Source organism: Scomber japonicus, chromosome 23 (genome assembly GCF_027409825.1).
Source record: "Scomber japonicus isolate fScoJap1 chromosome 23, fScoJap1.pri, whole genome shotgun sequence".
Lineage (NCBI taxonomy): Eukaryota > Metazoa > Chordata > Actinopteri > Scombriformes > Scombridae > Scomber > Scomber japonicus.
The window spans coordinates 12,216,913-12,237,837 of NC_070600.1; the positions used below are offsets into that span (position 1 = coordinate 12,216,913).

Genomic DNA, 20,925 nt, shown 5'->3' on the forward strand with positions numbered 1-20,925 from the left:
CGATGAGAGATGTGAGAAAAAAGGGAGGACCAGAGATTCAAGAAGAGGGCTTCCCTATCCCTCCTCATACCAAACAACTCCATATCAAGGCCAGGGAGGATCCAGGCAACTTCAGGTAGATATAATAAGGAAAAGACAGCAATTGAGTGCTGATATGCTTTTTGAGGCATTTCTGAAGTCATTTCTGTGCTAACATTATTTTGTGTGTTTCAGAGCTACATGCAGCTGCTACAACAGCACTCATCCCTTGAGTATTCCCAGAGCCAGCTGAGTCTGCTCAGTGTCTGTCGAGATCCCATCCGTAATGGCCGCCCTGGGGAACCACGTCTAGAGTGGAAGGTCAAGGTTCGCGCCGATGGCACACGCTATGTGGCCCGGAGGCCTGCTCGCGACCGCATCTTGAGGGAGCGGGCACTAAGAATTAGAGAAGAGAGAAGCGGAGGTATGACTACAGATGACGATGCTATGAGTGAGATGAAAATGGGCCGTTACTGGAGCAAAGAGGAGAGGAAGCAGCACTTGGCACGAGCCAGGGAGCAAAGGAAGAGGAGGGAGTTCATGCAGAAGAGCCGTCTTGAGTGTCTCAAGGAGGGACCTGCCAGCGGAGCCGAGGGCAGGAAGGAGATAAACATCTTGGAGCTTAGTCACAAAAAGATGATGAAGAAACGTAACAAAAAGATCCTGGACAACTGGATGACCATCCAGGAGTTGATGAGTCATGGGGCCAGAGTCCCTGAGGGCTCAAAAGTACATAACGCCTTCCTTTCTGTCACAACTGTCTAGTGGATGCATACAGTACAGCATATTTTTATGTACTGAACACGTTTATATCAGGTAGCCTGTGTTTCAGGAACTACTGCTTTGTTTAAAAAAGTTTCAGTTTGTGAAATTTAAAAATGTCACTGCTGAGGACTTGTAGCATTCCTCCACTTGAAGAATGATAATCTCTTTTAAATTGTTCTCAGACTATAACATTTGAAGAGCTCACCCATTCAAGACAGGACTTTCTACTGTGTTTTTACATTGGCTTTTGGTAATGCCCTGGATTCTGATGGCAGATGAGTTTGGTAGCATGTTGGTTCAGACGGATTCAAGCAAAAATAATGAACCAACCTGATTACTTCATGTATACTATGTATTGTGTCTCCATACTCTCCATTCTTCTGTTTCATTGCATATGAAGCGACTTCACTTGCCTCGTTCAAGGTGGCATTTTTTATAATGCGGGAAATACAATATTTTTCACACTTTGTAAACTCAGTAATTTTTGTAAGGGACTTTTTACACTGAATGTCGATGTACTGTAAACATTTTATTGTAATTTCCTATTTATGTTCGTATCACCAAACTATCATCGTCAGTGGTGATGATATTTGATTGTACTGTATTCCACACTGTATGTCAGAGCAGCACGGAGAGGAATGAGAAACTTTGTGCAATTCTAGGAGGACAACACATTCTCCATCTCATAAAGCACTCCTTTCATCTGGTTTATAATGTCACTGGAGTCAGTTGTCAGAAACACTTAATTAAAAGCACTGAAAATATCACGCCTTCCCAAAGACTCATATTATTCATGAGCCTGGAAGGGTTTTTTTTTTAAAACAGTTTTACCTCAACTTACTGTCAAGACTCTGATATATAATATTGGCTAATTGAATCACTGGAACCCCTTAAGTCAACCCCAAACCCTTAATCCATAAATGTGTGAATTATGTTAAAAATGTTGAATAGATTCATATTTATATTGTTTACTGTTATTTCTATTTATTGTAAATTTTTATGGTCCATCTGATAAATGTTTCACATTATGTGGCTACCCTTTAAAGGCCAACACATTTCAAGGTGTTGTCAATAAAATGTTTGCAACTCAAAACTTTTCTCAAAGAAGCTCAGTATTGTGTTGGTGATTGATGTTTTAGAGGGGGTTGTAGGGATGATAATGTAGGTTGTTTATTACACCACTTAGATTCTGGATTAAAATATCTTTACAGCTATTGACCATGAAGTTTAATAGATATTGTAGATATTGACCATGATGACACTAGTGATACCCTGACTTTGCAACGAGTAACACTAGCAGGCAAACGTTATCACCTATCTACTGACATATCTCAACATCTACTTTAAGGATTGGCACAAAATGTGATGTGGACATGCATTTCTCCCCAAGAAAAGTAAAAGGTATAGGCTACCATGTTTTCATCAAATGCCAAGACAGATTTTGATGTATCCAAATATCTGCAAAACTAACAACATTCATAACACTAAAGACAGCAAACCTGGTGAATATCTCTTAAACCATAACATTTTGGAATTGTCATTGTTAGCATGTTAGCATGTTGATGTTTACCTCACAGCGCTGTTAGCATAGCTGGAGACTCTTAACACTTTTCCAATCTTCCTTACATTGAGCCTATGCATCTATGTAGTGTCAGGCAAGGGATACATAAGGACAGGCAGCTAAGTCTTATCTAAGATACATAATACTGGAAAATCCTTGTAAAATGCTACCCATAATCAATACTGTGCAATCAACTCCACTCTAAAATATGGAGCCTATTTGTGGGTGATTATAAAGAAAATGATTGCTAATTGAACACATGGGAGTATAAAATGGGAGCTGCATTGATTGCTGCACCTGGATTACAACCGCACCTGCCCTCATACTTTAACATACCAAGCCTCACGATCTCCATATTCACACTCGCAGGAAGTCATAAAGTACTTTGATGTTTTGTGGCTTGATAGCGCACATAATAATTTACCATGTCACCACAGTTTACAGTATTCATGTATTCACAGTGGAATGACTGACTGGCTGTGTATGTGGGGGGTGTGATATGGGTGCAGGAATGATATGTGTGTGTGTTTGTGTGTATGTGGGGGGTCTCGGGGGAGGGGGTTGCATGGCCATTTAGCAATAGGAGGCTTCAAAGCTAAACTATACTCCTTTTTCAAAGCATTAAGGCAACACCAGTGAAGTCTCCTCATCCCCTGTCAATCTGCTGTGTCTGTCCACAGCCCACTGAACTGAAGAATTAATGAGAGGCATCAGACTGGCATCCCCATTGCCGGCTCCTTTATGCATAATATTAAATCAGGTAAGCAATACACCCACTTTTCTCACAGCTACCCATCTCCCTGTATAATATCCAAGCAGTCACTATATCTGTGTGACAGAAGTGGCACAGGAACTGAGGAATAATTCGTTGCAGTCAACCTCGTATTGTAAATGATTAATCCCAATGTGCATAGCAAAGATAATTGAATGTATTTGAATGTTGATATGTTACACACCAGTAGTATTATGTGGTAGCCTATACTGCAATAGGCTTAGATTTCCATACATGTATAAAGTATGCTGGCATGATCAAAAATACTACATAGCTTAATGCCAAGACATTGAGGCTTTAGACTTAAAAGATATAAAACAAAAAGAAAACATCACCATAACCAGCACAGGCCTGGTTTAAAAATCACAAATTTTCTCTCCATCTCTTAAAAATCATCTAATTTAGGCAATAATCTAGGCAGACCAGATGAAATGCTCTACTGATACATGCTGGATGAATGCAAAAGCAAACTGTTTGGTGTGTTTTCCTGTTAAGGCTTGCGTGAAAGCCGTCAGTTGAATTCGGGTGCAGACCAAACAACCATACTCATGCTCTGAATGGACTCATAATTAGTTATTTCTTTCTTCTTTGTGACACCAGAGAACATTGTGATAAACGGACTCCTGTGTTACACATGCTCATTCATAATGATTTGGGTTGTATCTTTCAAGGACTGGATGGCATAATTATTTGACCTACAGTGTTGTGTACTTGAATGTATATTTGTGTTTATTCTTGGATGGGTTGATGTAGGCTGGTTTGTTATGGGGTTTTAGATTTTCTTGGTTTTTGGGTTTTCTACTGTGTGTTTCCTGCTTTTTCCTCCATACCTGCCCTGCATGTAGTCTCGTTAACTCTGCGCTAGTCTTAGTGTTTTCCTTAGCAAATCAGATATTACCGGCTCCTCTTTCCCTCTCACCTGTTTCCAATTCCTTCATCAGCTCCTCAGTACATTTAAGGGTCCCAGTTCTTCTTTGTTATAATGTTGGTGTTGGTGTAAGTCATTTTGTGCTATTGCTTGTGGTGTGGACCTTCCACCTATTTTTGACTTGCCAACATGAGCCTGTTTTTGAATTTTAATTTATCAAAGCCTTTTTTCATTCAACCTGTGCTGCCCTGTGTCTGCATCTGGTTCCTCCACCTGTCTGTTCTCGTTCGTGACATGAATCCCTACAGCAACAAGGATGTAGGATGATACTGTTATCTGTCTGTTTTCCGTCCATGTTTACAGCTCTTGGTTTGTTTTGTAAAACCAGTGTGAACACAAACCGTAGCTTAATAATATGATAGATTTTTTGAAGAACAGTGAAAGAAACTCAGCAGTGCCTGCACACAAACAGACAAACAAACAGAAAGTACAAGTACAAGACATGATGGGCAAAAAAAGTAATGAGGAGCTCTACCCAAGTAACGGCCATTAATTTTCCTCATTAAAAAGTGTACGGTGCAAAGGTACGGCAACTCTCTGAGGAAGACATCTAAGGGATTTTGTTCATTCAGTAATTAGTGTTTGCAGTGGAGTGAGATGTTTGATGGAAATGTTACAACTGTTAATTCCCACAACCTGCAGCTATCCTCACAGCAGGGTTTGCCCAAACAGGTAAATATGAATATGTGAGATCCATACATCCATATTCCTCTTCAACCATTCTTCTCATCTAGATCTGTCTCATTCAAATTCCAACAGCTGAAGTGAGCAGAGCAGGCCTAGTGTTGAAGCACAGATGAAAAAGCGGTATGGTATCCTGGCTCTCTTTAATCTAACGTAGCCTTTGAAGCGGCAGTGAGTGAGCGGGACTAGAACAAAGTCAGGTGTTCTGAGACGTCAGTTAAGACAACGTGATGGGAAGTGGGTGACACTTTGGGCATGTGCGTTAGTTGACTGTGTGTGTGTGTATGTGTGTGTGTGTGTGTGTGTCCTTGAGTGTGATCATACATAGTAAGTCATTATTTAAAAAAAATAAAACAAACTTGAAGATCCTCAGTGAATGCTCCATAAGGGGACCATGGGCTAAATCTAGCCATCAAAAATATTTTGGTGATGACAGTGTATGTCACAAATCCACTGTAGACAATAAAATAAACACAAGTCATTTAAATCCTAATGAATGTAAAGGTGCATGCTGCTAAAAATGTAATCTAATTAATACCAGAAAATACATTTGAGTGATTTTTATCTCTGTTCAGCCTGTTGGAACAGGGGCCTGTACTACAAAGCGGGTTTTGGTGTTGGTGAGGTAACTTCGGGTTTATCCCTGGGTTTTCAGTCTTGTGATGGGGGTTCACTTCTTACTGGGTTACATCATACCAACTTCTGCTTAACAGCTAACGTGACCCAGAGCAAGTTAACTCCAAAGGGCCAGATAACAACCTGTCAACACTCTGACCACTGACCAATCACAGGAAAAAGAGTCATTAATCCAATCATGACATTGACAAAAGTCCTAATTTACAATAAAGTGAGGGTTAGGGTTAGGGTTAGATAGGGTTAGAATAAAGTAAAAATGGAAGAATGGGTTTTTTTTGGTCAGTGTTAACATTTTATTTCTCCAGACTTTCCACTCTGTATTTAAAACAGAGCTTCTAACAAATGGAGAGACTATTTACAACACTAAACACATAATGATGATTTTAGCTGCAGTTTAATTATGCAGAGTTTATTTTATCCCCAGAGTGACAGCAGACAGTTTGAATGATTTTACACTCTGATTCCCTCAACTGCAGCTCAGAATAACATGAGACACCTGTGTGATGATAATTGAAAATAAAAATGAAAGGATGTATTTTATTAGAAAAATAATCCACACTCTGTTAACTGGCTCCTGTGATTATAAATCACGATAGAGCTCATCAGTCATCAATGGCTTGGCATTATGGTTATGTTTTTTATGTGATATATTCAGATGGTTTCTTCTTCATCCAATTAAATAGCAAAAAATTTCACTCTGGTAGGAATTATTTCTGGTGTTTCTAAATCTTAGCTTATTTGGTTGTTTGATTACTGGTTACTAGTAATTAACAACCTTGCCCCTTTCATATGGATGCACACATAGCTGAGTAAGAAAACCCAGAGTTGAATGAGGTGGTTGCTAGCTAGTTTTGTGGTACTGGTTATCTGGACAGCCAATGTTAGGATCAGTGAAGCCGGCTAACGAAAATATATTTTGGCTGTGTTGAACTTGCTTCATAGTACAGGCCCCAAAACAGATTTGTTTTTCAGGTACATATATTTAAAATAAAATAAAAACGCCCCAAAAAAAAACCAAAGACATAACATGTAACAGTATGTTTATCTCCTCTGGGACAGAATGCAAATGTTAGCATTTGTGGCTACCTGTAGTGGTGACCAAGCATTCTTCCAAAATCTAGGAGCACATCATGAACTAACAGTATTAGTTTTTTTACATCTTACATCAGGAAAGGACTAGCACATTTACTGTATGGTAGTTGGAAACATTAAAGTCAATTGATGAGAGGTTTCAACCAACTCATGAGGTTAAGAGGTTAATGTTGCTAGTTAGGTCTGCAGCTGATAAAATCTGCAAGGGAAGCTGTGTCTTCAGCCCAGTCAGCACTGAAAAATGAGAAGCCCGTCTTAGATTTCACACACGTTGTAACATTTCTAAGAATTTCGAGTTGTGAATCTGGTGCTGTTATCTTTGGAACCTGCAGTGCTGTGGGAGAATAGAAAAGCTTCATACTGTAGGCAACATGGGGCCAGAAATCGCATTAACAGTGTCTCCAAAATACTGTTTCGAAAAATCTACAAATGTATAAAATTCTACCATTTACGAGATGTTGGATGATCAATGACCGAAATATGCCTATAACATTTGTATAATCTTGCTTTAGGTGACTTTTACAGATAAGAATGTGGTTGGAATATTGCATATTATCAGCGTGAATTTAGCCTCAAGGTTGCTTAAGGATACCTTTATGTGAAAATTTATCAATTTGAATCTCTATAGCTTTTGGGAAAACCCCATGCTGAATGAGTAATAGTCCCTCCTACCTCAGCAGCTACTGTACCACTCAAGTGCCCCTGAGCATGGCAATTAACCCCCAATTGCTCCAGTGAAGTCTGTATGAAGTAAACAGCGTAAAACTATGGTTATACTGGGTTGCTTGCAGTATTAATGTGTCTCACTGTATAATGTGGGGAGGGGCAATGCAGGGAAAAAACTGTTGTGCTCAGCAAAATCAGGTGAAACAAAAATACTCCTTTTCCGTCACACTCTGTGTGTTGTGTGTAATTGTAGAATGAATGACCTGCAGACGCAGATTTGATAAATCAGTGTTGTTTGTCATGCCAACAACAGCCAAGTCCATCATATATTATATTATGCAGCACAATCAAGAGTTATGTCTTATTACGGAATAAATGACTGATTGGGGTGGGGTAATGACTGATAATTTTCCATTCATTAAACCTCTATTCACGGCCTCAATTATATACTAATGGCTCATTCAGATTTGTAATTAACAAAATGGATATTTTTCACTGTCTTCCATGAAGGACAACTACTTGCAGTCCTACAGAACTTCAGTCAATTTCTAACACAAATCTGTTTTTGTCTTTGCTGGTACAATAATTACTCTTCTCACTTTCACAATTATTTTTCATGTTGCCTTCGAGGTTTAGCCCACAAAGCTCCTACTTTCGGAATGTCTTGTTCTTTTGCTTAATACACATCAGTCTTTTGGAACTTTTGTGCTGGATTTCACTCCCTTGAAAAGACAGCAGAAAAGTTCAGCTTCATGTGTCAGCTATGAAACACCTAGACATGAGGAATGGCATTATGAGAAGGTAAAATACAAAATGATACTAAGCCTCCGTAATCCTCAAGGTTATATCTCTCTGTCAGACAGATGCATTGCTCCTTTAAGCGTCCTTGGTTACAATAATCAATATGTAAGGCTTAAAATCTAACCTTTCACAAGATTACATCATGTGTATTTGTCTGTTCACATGATTAAATGTACTGTAGATCATAAATGGTTCCTTTGTAGTCATGTGTCAGTGCCACTTTCATCCAGACCTGCCACATATGAGGAAGTAGATGTTCAATGTCTTGTTCAAGGTCAGTATGGCAGGAAATATGGCGCTTGGTTGGTTAACACTGCTGTCTGCAAAACCTCTGTATTCAGAGCCCATGCAGCCTAAAGAGCTGCTATGGCAGACAGAAATCAGGGGCTTCATGCAGAGCTGTGGCAGCAACAGTGTACTGTAGGTGGCTCAACTTATGCTTAATGAGCGATATAAAATATTCACTCAAGATAATTGGAACAGAATACGTACAGAAGGGAGGGGGAACAAAAAGGCTGTAAATGTTCCTCTGTCGAGAGGAAGAAAAATATGTTATATGCATGAGGAGTAAGAATTCCCAGTGAACTTTGGAGAATATTGCATTCATGGTTGGTACATGAAATGGTGAGCCACCAGCCATCCCTTCATTATTTAATTTCATTCTATGTTTACTAAAGTCACCCTCCACTCAAAAATATGTCTAGTTCATTGGTACTACTTCACTTGGATGTTTGGTCTTCACTGTGCAGAATCATGTGCAGAGTTTGACACTAAGCTGTTTTCACATTTGTCTGCAGAAAGTGGCAAGTTAGCTCAGCTTAAATTGACCTGTACCTATGAGCAAGATTTGTGAAATCACAAACAGACCTGTAATTCATGTTCCTCTTTTTGTTATTTCCATGTCATTTGAAGGAACCCGTGTGCAAATGAACAAACATCAACAATCAACACAAACTGATGGTTGAGTCAAACATGCATAACTAGGAGCCTGACAAGATGGATTCTCACGTAATATCATGATATTGTGATTTTACAAATCCAGCTGCCTCACGAGGTAAAACATATCAATGCAACCAGCGGCAATGCGGGATCCTCCTTTACAGAATGAAAATGTAATATGAGTAAAAGCACCCTTTTCAAGTAGTCACTTTTCTGTATCAGCAGTAGTAATAGCAGTTGGTTGTAGATGGTTTCATAAAACAGCAGATTTGACACCTGGTTCATACTGAGAGATAAACATACTCTGTTTCAGTCTCTCCTGTGGGATGAAGGCTTTGATTAGCCAGTGATGTGCTCAACTATTGATCTGACTGACTCCTTATCTTGCTCTGTTATTACTGGTTTTCTGCAGGCGCCCTGGTGGGTGAGTGTTGTTCTGGACAAAATACTTTTTCCTCAAACTAGTTTTCTCCAAAACATTCTGTTAAAAGGCAAAATAGAAAGGACTGTCTGTTTTTTTTGCATATTTCAGGTATCTCAAATATATTAAGAACCCTGTCTGTTTTGTTAAACAAAGACTAGGTATCCATTGTACTTTTAATGATAAAACCTTCCCTTAATTCATGCTCATTAAAAAGTTGAAAGCAACTGATGCACTTCCACAGTCAGAAGCTCATACTTTGTCTTTTTTCTACTGCTTTTGTTTTGCCTCCTCATTGCCACCAAACCAACTTAACAGTGTGAATTAATGGAGAGGCTGAAAATAGTCCCATTAATCATGTTCGGGAAAAAACTGCAATACACACACTGTTCAACACCATGTATTGCATTAGTTGAGGCAGCAGTACATCTCCACTAGCTGTTTTAATGGATTTGTTAAAACAATGGGTGGCTATGACTTCCAGGAGTTAAGTAACAATCACTAATGGCTTCTTACTGTGGCAAGTACAGCAGCAATTTTGAGAATTTTATGGCCATTCATGGAGACAGGAATTAAATTAGTTAGTTACACTGCCACTGAGTCCAAATTTTGTCTAATGGTGAACATTTTTATGTTTTCTCTTTTTTGTCCTTGCAGAAAACAGCTTCCACAATATTGTCACAGCACACAAAACATGAGTTTCTTGAAAGTTGAGGACAACACACAAGTAAAATAAATAAGTAAATACATTGGTAATCCCATTGTTGTAAAAGGGATATAATCTTCTTAAAAGCAGCAGAATTAGGGACGCCAATTCTTTGATCCTTTCAGAAAAGTCTGTCGACCATATGGATCATTGGATTGGAAGTGTTTTCACCAAGTTACTTCATCCTCCCTGAATGGCCTACTTGAGAATTGGGAGATCTAACCAAAGTGTCATTAGCCCTGATGAAAGCAAATTGATTTCAATGGCAAGAGGATTCTCAGAAGAACAAATGCCTCCATGAAATTGTCTTCAATATGGACAGGGTGTGTTTCTTTTTTTGTTTAAGCAAAGGTGGACAGATGGTGCCTCTGGCTGTTACTGTCCCTGTGAAGCTGTGAAAAATGAACACAGCAAATGAGACAAAACTCAGGTGCCACTCAGGGCAATTGATCTGGCTTTATAAGAAGAAACTGTACTGTGATGCTGTAGTTAGTCACTAGGGCTGATGATAACCAAAATGTCCTTTGCATGCTTTCATTCACAAGGTTATTCACGTATATTTCCAAAACATTTTCCATCACCCATCTGACAAACTGGCCTTGGAATATCTGAAACCTACATATATAAAAAGACAAACAAATATGTGCTGTGATTCCTCTAAATAAGATGTTATATACTGACTGCTATATGCTACAGACTCTTCTGTACTATATATATGTGTTCATTAATCAAATAGTTGAAAATGCAATTTTACTTTTCAAAACATAAAGTATACCTCTAGACTTTGGCAGCAAAGGAAAGACAGTGTTTTGAAGGTTGAAATCAATAAAAGATTCATCTAAGCAAGGAAAGTTGGAGCGCAAAAGAAAAAAGCAAGCACAAGAAACAAGAATATCAATAAAAACAGCTTTAGACCAAAGCAGCTTATTTGACAGCAAGACAAAGAAGTGTGTGCTTTGGGATCAATTTTGCTAATTAACTGTTTCACACAGCAGAGCTTTGTAAATATCAGCTGAACAACCAGTCAATAAACACAAACTGAGCACATTTTACGTGTTACATTTGTCTAACTTAAACATACATTTGATCCACACTGATCGATTGAGCCACTATTATGAGAAGATTTGTCATGTAAGTCATCGCCTCTCAGGTGCATCACATTTCAGTTATTGCCGGAGTGGGCCCTCTCATGATATGATGGAGTAATAATCCTGTAAGTAATTGCCATTTCAACAAAGTGAGGCTCAGACTTTTGGCTGAGTGGTGAAAAAAAGACCCAAGTTAGGTCTCCAAGGCTGCATGTGGAGTGGATCATTTGGTTTTTGGGAGCTTCAGACAAGCACTTCTATCATGTAAATGGAGCTTGTCAAATTATATATTATAATAAGGATAACCATGATTATCAGTAAAGACTCAGGTTGAGGTTATCGCTCCCAAAGTTCAGTTGGTTTGTAACTCTAAAATCTATGGTTTATAAACAGCTGGTAGTACAACAATGAAGTTATTATTGACAGAACCAACTGGACAAAATACATGTAGATTTATATACTGAAAATTAAAGAGAGCATAAGGTGTGAAAGGGTTAGATATCTCGCTTGGAAAGCAGAGAAAAGAAGGCCTCATGCACCACTGCGGTATGGCCAGTTTGCTCAATGATGGTTTATAATGTCCATAGCAATGTAATATAGATATTATATTCTCACATCAGTTGGATATTGGCCATTGATTTGTATGTTGGGAGGATATCATTAACACTTAATGGCATGATGGTGATGCTGGAGGCCAATTTTGCTAGAAAGTGTTCAGGCAGCCAGTTTAACACAAGTTTCTAAACCATTTAATTGGAAGATAAAATGAAAAGGTACTCATTTGAAATGCTAGATAAAATTAAAAGTGCACTCAACTGTGGGAAGAACATTTTGTTAAAGTTTAACCAAAACCATAAAGTAGCAAGATGGATTGATAGCACATATGTGATCTGGATATAATTTTGTCATCCTGTTTTTCCATGATGGATTTCAGTAATTTTGCTACCTGGTCTCTCCCTTAAGTTTCTTCCATTATTTTCTCCATTAAAGGTTTTTTTCTGAGGCAGTTCTATTGCTGTACAGATTGTAAAGCCTCCTGAGGCAAATTTGTGATTTGTGATTGGGACTATACAAATAAAATTGACTTGGAAATTAGTTAGCTGTGCAAGATATAACATTAAATGTGGTTTATTTTTATCACTTTCACCCTCACAGTGCTATTGTTTTCCACTGCACTGCTGTGTCAATTTGAATTTCTCCCAATGGGCATCAAGAAAGATAGAGCTCATCTTTTTCAACCAGCACCTTTACTGTTTTGGTTCACTCTCATCAATTGTGTCTCCAACAGCATTACATGTTTTAGCTCTGAACATAGTTGAGTGTTTAACAGCTGAGGAGTTTGACAAATTTGAAATATCATCTTAAGGTAATATACCAATGTTTTGTTTACAGCTTGTGTGTGTGTGTGTGTGTGTGTGTGTGTGTGTGTGTGTGTGTGTGTGTGTGTGTGTGTGTGTGTGTGTGTGTGCCCATGTCCTTTGCAATATATCGAAAGCCATTCATCCCATTGACTTCACACTTAGTAGGTGTATTGCTGCAGACTTAGGGACATGCAGTGTCAAATTTGGTGCAATTTGGAGACTTGTTTAGTATCAATAAGCTTTGAATAAACAAGTGAACAGTGAGCCACTCACCAGTGTGTCTGAGAGCAACAGGGGCTGTTTGATATTTGCCGTCACATCACAGCAGGACAGGACTTCAGGGCTCTGGCTTGCTGAATGGAACGAAGGCACAAGCTCAATTGTCTCATTCTGACAGTTTTCACCTCATTGCTACTGCTGCATTAAGTGAATAGTAACAATTCTGCTGTTCTTAATAACCAACTTCTCCAAAGAACTGCAAAGTTTAGAGATTTCTTTGTTGAGATCATTGTCTCCAGTATATTGTTGAACCTGGTGAGAGTTTTGGTGTGCTGGTGGGAATTGTTAAGTATCAAAATGAGAATTTTTGTTCAAAGCACAGCAGGAGATGATCTTTGTAAACAACATTGTGGAGCATATCAAATGTGTTGTTGCAAAAAGAGGCAGAGAAATACTCCAAAAATAGTGTCTTCCTTCAAAACCTCAAATGTCTCCAGGACCAAAAGAGGGAAGTGAAACTGAACCAGGAACTGTATCATCCACTCAAAGTCGCACTGGTAGAGGTTCTTCCTAACACAATGCTGACAGGAGAGCCACTGATCGAGGATGTTCAAGCTGCCTTGGTGGCCTGCAACCTCATACCTCATAGATCCTACCGTCAGCTTTACGTAGGCACCAAGCCTGGAGATGAGACTCCTTACAGCATTAACATCCCCATCAAAAGAGATGACACAGAGACAAAAACAGAACTAACCCAACTGGAGCTGCGTCTGCAGGAGGAGAAGGCACAAGCCAGGGAGGAGGTCTTCTCTGCAGAGATTGTTACAGTGCAAACTATGGCAGCAGAGCCTCAAGAGAAAACAAATAATATTAAGTTGTTCTATGTTATCTGTACACTAGCCTGGTGAAGGAAGACGAAAACCCAAAAGCACAAAATTCTGGCAACTACAGCTTTGCCAACATTTTTTTCTTTTTTTCTTTCTTCTATATTTCTACATTTCTTGATATAACTAATAGAATAGGGACTTTGGCCAGAAAATTATGTCTGGCAAGAAGAACTGCCAACATAAAAGTTTTTTTTACGTGTGCATTTTAAAGGTGTCCTCCTCCTATCTCTCCTCCTCTTTTTTTTCCACGTTTTCCCCGGCTGCATGCCTAGACTAACATCAAAGCATCCCTGCAGGGTTCTTCGTAATCATGTAATCCATCCATTCACTAGATGTTACCTCCTTAAATCCCCCTTATATTTACCTCCATGTTCTCCTCAGGGTGTTGAGGCCTACTAATAAGCAATAAGCTACAGTAGAGCTTATACTACGAATCCTCGAATCATTCATCACTAATATTAGGGGAAAGACCTGAGGAAAGCTGTGGGGGTGAGGAGATACACATGGCTGTTAACACTGGGCCACCTCAACCGCATACAAACACCCACATGTGCATATATATATACACACACACACACACACACACACACACACACACACACAAACATACTCCGGTCCCCCCTGTCTGGCTCTGCTTCTCCCAATGTCTGAATCACAGGGCCATATGTCTATATTGTGTGTCGACACATAATCTAAATGCAAATGGTTAATCGTCTCTTCTGTAGCCTTCAGCCTCCTAGGAATCAACGCTCACCTCCCAACAGACATCCATGCTATTATTAGGTTAGCAGGGAAGCGATCACAGGTACGATCAAATAATTAAACCTGTATTTTTAAAGCCATCTATTTCTCTGCTTTGCCCCCAAATATCCAAGGGACATGTTTACTACATTTCTGTATAGACGTTACTTACAATAAGGCATGCTGTTGTGTAACTATTCATTTTGAGAGCCTATTACAGTACATGCCAGTGTCTATTAGGATACCAGGATATTTTGTGCTTTTTTTTGGTCTCTATAACTATCTGTTATTCAATACATGTTTGTGTTGCTTTTCTTTTTCCATATTAAGAGAAAGGTTTAATTACATTGCCAGTGCAGGCATTTAACCTTTTATGACACCAATACATTAGCTGCTCCCATTGTTCATTATAAACTCCAGGGAATAGATCCTCAGAGCCAGAGCAATTATTGGTGGGTAGTTTAAATCTGCACTCTCTCACATATTGTGGGAGTAGGGGAAAATCCCACATACTGGAGCCTACATGGTAATGAGGAGGGCAGAATGATATAGCAGTCGCTGCCTTTTGGTGCGTTTAACATCAAATTATCTTGATATTTCAGGCAGAAGTTTCTTTTTGTATAACTGCAAACACTTGATGCTCATTAAAGGTATTTTCCACAACACTGGACTGAAGGATGATGAGTTCAACACCTGTAAATATTTTATATCCTCAGTATTTTGGTGGATGTATCTTGGCAATAACATATTATGCCTGTTACAAGTCGAACAACTGAAACAACTGAATAATTCTGTGCATTTCCTCTCTCTGAAATCCCTCTAGAGACAATCTGGGAATATCGCAGCTGTCTCCTTTTGCATATCCCTCTAACTTATAAAGGTTCATGTTAAGTGCACATCATGCTGCAAATAACCTACATTTTCCCCAGACAATTTTTGGCAGGTTGAGGGGTGTTGAAGTGATTTTTTGGGGGGATGGGAAATATATTTAGAGTGCAAAAAAAATCAGTTCTAGAGCACTCTCTTGTGAAAATACAGTACAAAGTAAAGGCTTTAGTCCTCAACTTGTGGCTTGCAGCCTTTTCTTTTTGAATAATTTTACACTTCCTACATTAATTATCGCCTTTGTGATTTTGCTGGAAAGAAGTGCGAGCTATCATAATGCTATTGTATCACAAAAAAAAACTAAGTATTGATTTTAATGCTCCCAGCATTTGTCTACAGCAGATGGGAAACAGTTTTTGAAGCAATATCAGGTTATATCAAAAAGACAGGGAGGCCACCCCCTCCTGTGATGGTGCTTCCTTGCATTTTGGCATGAATCCCTTAAGACTGCGAAAACTGCTGGCTTAGTCAAGGAGCTACCGGAGGGCAAGAGAGAATTATTATCGAGAGAAAGAGAGACAGTTTAATGTACTTTGAAGCACACAGAAAACAAACCAGATTGCTGCTGTAAAATTGCTGAGACGCCTCGCCATTAAGCACCCCGCTGCTTTGTTTAAACAACTCATCGCATCACAAAGACAACTAATTCACCTCAAGGCACCGAAAGCATCTCCCAGTTAAGGCCCCACCCTTTTTTGTGTATGGTACACATTCTCATGCAGAGCATCTGTCAAAATACATATTCTCCCCGAAGCATTCCCAGACACCTCCATCCAAGGACAAATCAATTAGCAGTGAATGACAGGCAGATGGTTTTGAAGGACGGCTGTGCCTCTGCCTCAGGTGAGAGGCATGGGATGGCAGCGAGGAACTGTCAAGTAGAATACTTGTCTGAGTGATTCCCCCATGTCACACACATACACACACACACACACACACACACACACACACACACACACACACACACACACACACACCTCCCCAAGAGCCACTGCCAATATCAGACACATGCTGCCACAAAGAGGGAGCTCGCAGCTTACTGTAGGATGCAAAAATCAACGTGGTGAGCGGGAGAGAAGTGTGAATATTTCATATACTTATTATCAAACTGAATCACAGATTAGCATTCCTCCAAAATTACCCCAGGTGATGCTAAAGACGCTCTGTTGAAAAGGGCAGCTGAATTTTTGTGCACCTAAACAGCGAAGATGGGAGATGAGAATGCAAATCATTTAAAAAGATTACAAAAATGCAAGAAAAAAAATCCAAAGTGTGTGGTTAATAGCAGCAAGCTAATCTTTTTGCTGATCGTATACTTACAAAGGGACAATACATCAAAGTAGCTAATTAGGTGATTTCCCAGCGTCTTTCATTTTACTTTCCGAATGATGAGATAACAAGCTAACTGAATTAGGGTAGCTGCTTATCTGCAGGTAACCAGGACAACCATTTGGTTTGTTAATAATTGAAGTATGGGGGAAGCAGGTACAAAAGCAACCATTTTGAGAACCTGTGGTGAGAAATGATAGAGAACCTAGGAGCTGAGAGAAAGGCCTATCAATTAAAAGGGCCATTGTCTCCAATTCATCCATAATTAAGGCGGACAAAGACAAGAGAATACTGTACACAGTGGCTAGCATGGAGAGACAAAGGGCTATAGACAAAGCAGGAAAGATAGGAAATCATTAATTATAGGACAACAAATGCAAAAAACAACAGCAGCAGTACCTCGGAAACAAGACTTTCCTACACAGTGAAGGTGACAGAAGAGGGTTGATTTAGAATTAATTGAGTCTAATCTGTAGGTCTTACAATGTCTGACTAAGAATGGTAGCTCTGAGAGTATGTTATGGTTGGTTATTACACTGTAAAAAATATCCGTAGATTTCACGGTGGAAAACTGTGAAAATGCAACAGTCTAAACCTGTAAATCGAAAAAAGGTAGAAAACAGTCTTTGAAACGGTAGAACACTGTAAACGAATTTACCACACTGAACTGTACAAATTACAGATTTTTTCCGTAAAAAAAATGCAACAGTCTAAACCTGTAAATCGAAAAAAGGTAGAAAACAGTTTTTGAAACGGTAGTAAACTGTAAACGAATATACCACACTGAAATGTAAAAATTACAGATTTTTTTCGTAAAAAAAATGCAACAGTCTAAACCTGTAAATCGAAAAAAGGTAGAAAACAGTTTTTGAAACGGTAGAACACTGTAAATGAATATACCACACTGAAAAAAGTGAACTTGGGCAACCATTGATGTAAGGAGGGATTTCTCTTTGAACTGACCCATAATCGCTATGTTTCTGTCTTTTACTTGGTTTAAGGTAAAATATCACTGTGATTAAATGTAAATCAAGGTCTCATTGGTTCAAAGTAATTCACAAACATCCAATCAAGCAACAATTGTACTTTTAAGTTGAAAACGTTGCATGTCACGTGACGTGCGTACGTACTGACGTCACGCTACAACCAGACTTCAACTTTGAATTTTCCGCCATCTTGTTTTCCCGCATGAAGACTTCACAGAAGAAAAGAGAAAGAAATCGGTAAGAAATATGCATGACTGTTAAATATGTGTCTACATTCATACACCACTCTTACACAATGTAACTTTACGCTGTTTTTATCACACAACGTCGATGATTAGCCGTGACTGTTTGGTACAATTAGCTAACGTTAGCTAGCGGATCGATACAGGTTAGCGTTAGCATTAGCATTAGCTTAGAAGACGCCGCCATGTGTCTGTGTCTGAGCGCGAGTTTCAGGTAACTGACGTCCTGCTTCACACCTACTGCCACACAAGTACAGAGTAACTGAAAACTTTATTACACTTTGACTGAAGTTTTCAGAAATGATAGTTTTCAGTGACTTGAAGCTTATTTTTCGTGTTAACAAAAGGAGAAAGACAGTGTTTGTATGTGTTCAAATGGAAAACACTTGTTTGCTCTCATTAACAAATGTCTCCTTTCTTCCAGGCATGCAGTGATCTCATATAGTTAAAAGAAGCAACGTTTAATGGGTAAGTGTTTATATTTGAATGTCATGTGAGTTATGCAGCTGAGTATCAGGTGTAAGGTTATGGTCATGATTATTATGAGATAAGTATTATTATTGTTCATCACCTGTGATATGGAGTTTTATTTTCTGTGACTGAATCCAAAGTCAAAAGCAATAGAAAAAAAAAATCAAAAGGACTTTTTGTATATCATTCCATATGTTCAACATATGCATTAAGTATTATTAAAATAATACCACATGGTAATATCCTGTGTGACGTAAAAAAAAAATCAAAATTCCAAGTAGTCCTTATGTTTCATGCTTTATTTAGTCAGTGGTAATCGTGAGGATTTGCCTACCATATAAGACAGAAGTGTATCCCTATATTACTGTATATTAAATTTATAAAATATATTTAAAATATTTTTATGTATTTTTTATATTTTATTATAATCTATTTTGTAATATATATTTATAAATTGAGTTTTCAGTATCACTTCCACTTCTACCAACAATGCCAATGTAATTTGGGTCTTTCTTATGCTCCAACCACCCCCATCCTCCCCTTTTCAGTCATCTGCTGAATGTGGAAATGTAAAGACTGTGGGGTCACCAAATCACGACGATCGGAACTTCTGAAGCATTACAAACTCCAGGAGCGATGGCCAGCGATGTTTCAAGAAGCGGAGGTATGAGCTGTTAAAACTCTATTCCAGAGTCCAGTCAGGCAAACACTATATTTTCCTGATCTTTTTTTAACTTTGCCAATGCCTTAACATGAAATGTGTTGTCTAATTTGTATATTTCAGATCAATGCTGAATTCCTAAGAATTACAACGGTACCGCTACAACCACGATTCTTGGCTGGTTTGGATAAGCAGAGCAGTCAGCTTCTTCAGGTCATGAGGAAAAAAGGTGGAGCTGTCGGTCAGAAAATCAGGGACACCCTTAAACCTTTGGATCAGGTATGAAATGCATATGTGTTGCATTTGATTTCCTCTTTTGTCAGTTCAGTTCTCTCTGTGGGTGAGTTGAAAGGTGATACGTATTTTATCTTTCATCTTTTGATATGTCTTTGTTGCTACAGGGTGTGGACTTGAACAGAGTGCCTCCTGAAGTCGCTCGTGATTTACCTGGGTGAAGATGTGAGCCACCTGATCAAAGAGTACCTGGTAAGTCAGCAAATCATGGCAGTGCACTGAGATCAGGGTGTTTTCTGTTAAATGTAACTGTTGGCCCTGGGCGTTTGATCAGACTAATCAATAACTACCGGTATCCAGGAGAATGACATTGAGGGTCTTTCCATCTCCTTGCTGTCTTTCTCTCAGTTCAATTACTTATTTGGATTGTCATGCAACTGTCCCTATTTCTCTCTCTCTTTCTCTACCTCCCTTTGATATTTAACCCTCCTGTTGGCCCGGCGTCCGAGGGAGAGTTTCTCTCGACGGGGTAGAGACAGAGACGAGGGGAGAGACCCTAGGCTGGGACCCGGGGCGACAGGAGGGTTAAAATTAGAATGTGATCAGAGGAGTGCACATATTATGTACTACTTGCATGATTAATTGTGTGTCAATAATTGTAATCATTATTTAATTAATAATCTCCCCTCTCCCCTCCCTGGGTACAGTTATCTAAACTAACTTAATTGTCTGATTTCAGGTTGTCCAACAGGAAGAGGCGGAGGAAGAACTTGAAAAAGCCGCCATGGCCATCTTTGTCCTGCACAATGGTGATGCTCTCTCCCCTCCAAAGGACATTGGCCTTGTCATCGATGGTGTTGAGGTACTTAATGACTTGTCCTCCATTGCATCGGCTTGTGCCATGCTATCTGGCCTGACTTATGCACTCAACCTGAGTTACCCAGTGGAACTCAAATACACCTTTGAGACCTTTCAAAAAATCATCATGGATATTGAAAGTAGGCAAATGTCAAGAAGGATTCAGAACCTCAGTGCTAAGCTGCAGGAGTGAAAGCTTGTGAACTGAAACACATTGTTGTCACATTGTTAGTGTGACCCTTGGTATTCATCACAGATGATTACTTGTTGAATAACATTGTTATTCAGGTCATGTTTCTTAGTTTTAAAATGGACCATATGTTTCTTTGAATTGAAATGGCACTTGTTTTATTAAGGAGACTAGACTTTTGCCTTGTTAGTTGCTGCTACAGTTATTTCATGCAATATTGTTGGTGGGCATTCACACAGAGTCTGGCGCTTTGATTAGTGGAGGGCAGTGCACTTGTATGGGAGTGTCACTACTTGGTCTGTGTGTGTGTCTGTGTGTGTGTGCATGCGTGTTTCAGGGCAGGTTGTTGTGTGCGTGTGTGCTAAGTGCACTACCACCATGAAATGAATGGAGCGCCAAACCCAATTGGAATGCTTCACTGCCGCCAGTGAATGAGGAACCTCTTGTTGGAGCTGTTTTTGGGCTTTTTGTTTTACTGTTAACTTTATTTGTTTGAGCAGTGTTGTCATCTTCAGGTTCCACTACAGCATTGCATTTTAACAGATGGACTATGCACCCACTGAAATGGTGGCGATTTCTTGTAACGGATAAATTGTCATTTATTCTGTCTACTCCATTAGTTCTAATGGCTTAATGTTGTCTTTGTTCTCACAGCTCTGTGCTTGCACTGGTGCTTCTGATTCACGCAGTGGAACCAGCAGATGTTAAAGCGGCATACCTTCATCGTTCACACACCTTCAAGCCAGGTTGGATCACCAGAACAGCCCCCTTTTTGACTTTGCAT

General features: G+C 39.2%; 1 protein-coding gene and 1 long non-coding RNA gene across 2 annotated transcripts in view; both read left to right on the forward strand.

The window, feature by feature from the left end:
- pdzrn4 (PDZ domain containing ring finger 4) overlaps positions 1–783 on the forward strand; it is a 33,558-nt gene extending 32,775 nt beyond the window's left edge. The window contains exons 10-11 of the mRNA XM_053313775.1: positions 43–89; positions 179–783. Of these exons, the coding sequence (XP_053169750.1) occupies positions 43–89; positions 179–783 (652 nt within the window). The remainder of the gene's footprint in view (positions 1–42; positions 90–178) is intronic.
- A 16,870-nt stretch (positions 784–17,653) lies between these two features.
- On the forward strand, positions 17,654–19,859 carry LOC128353370 (uncharacterized). The gene is made up of 6 exons (XR_008320860.1): positions 17,654–17,722; positions 18,152–18,195; positions 18,747–18,862; positions 18,983–19,138; positions 19,261–19,345; positions 19,833–19,859. It is a non-coding gene; the product is annotated as an uncharacterized LOC128353370 (long non-coding RNA).
- The last annotated feature ends 1,066 nt before the right edge of the window (positions 19,860–20,925 follow it).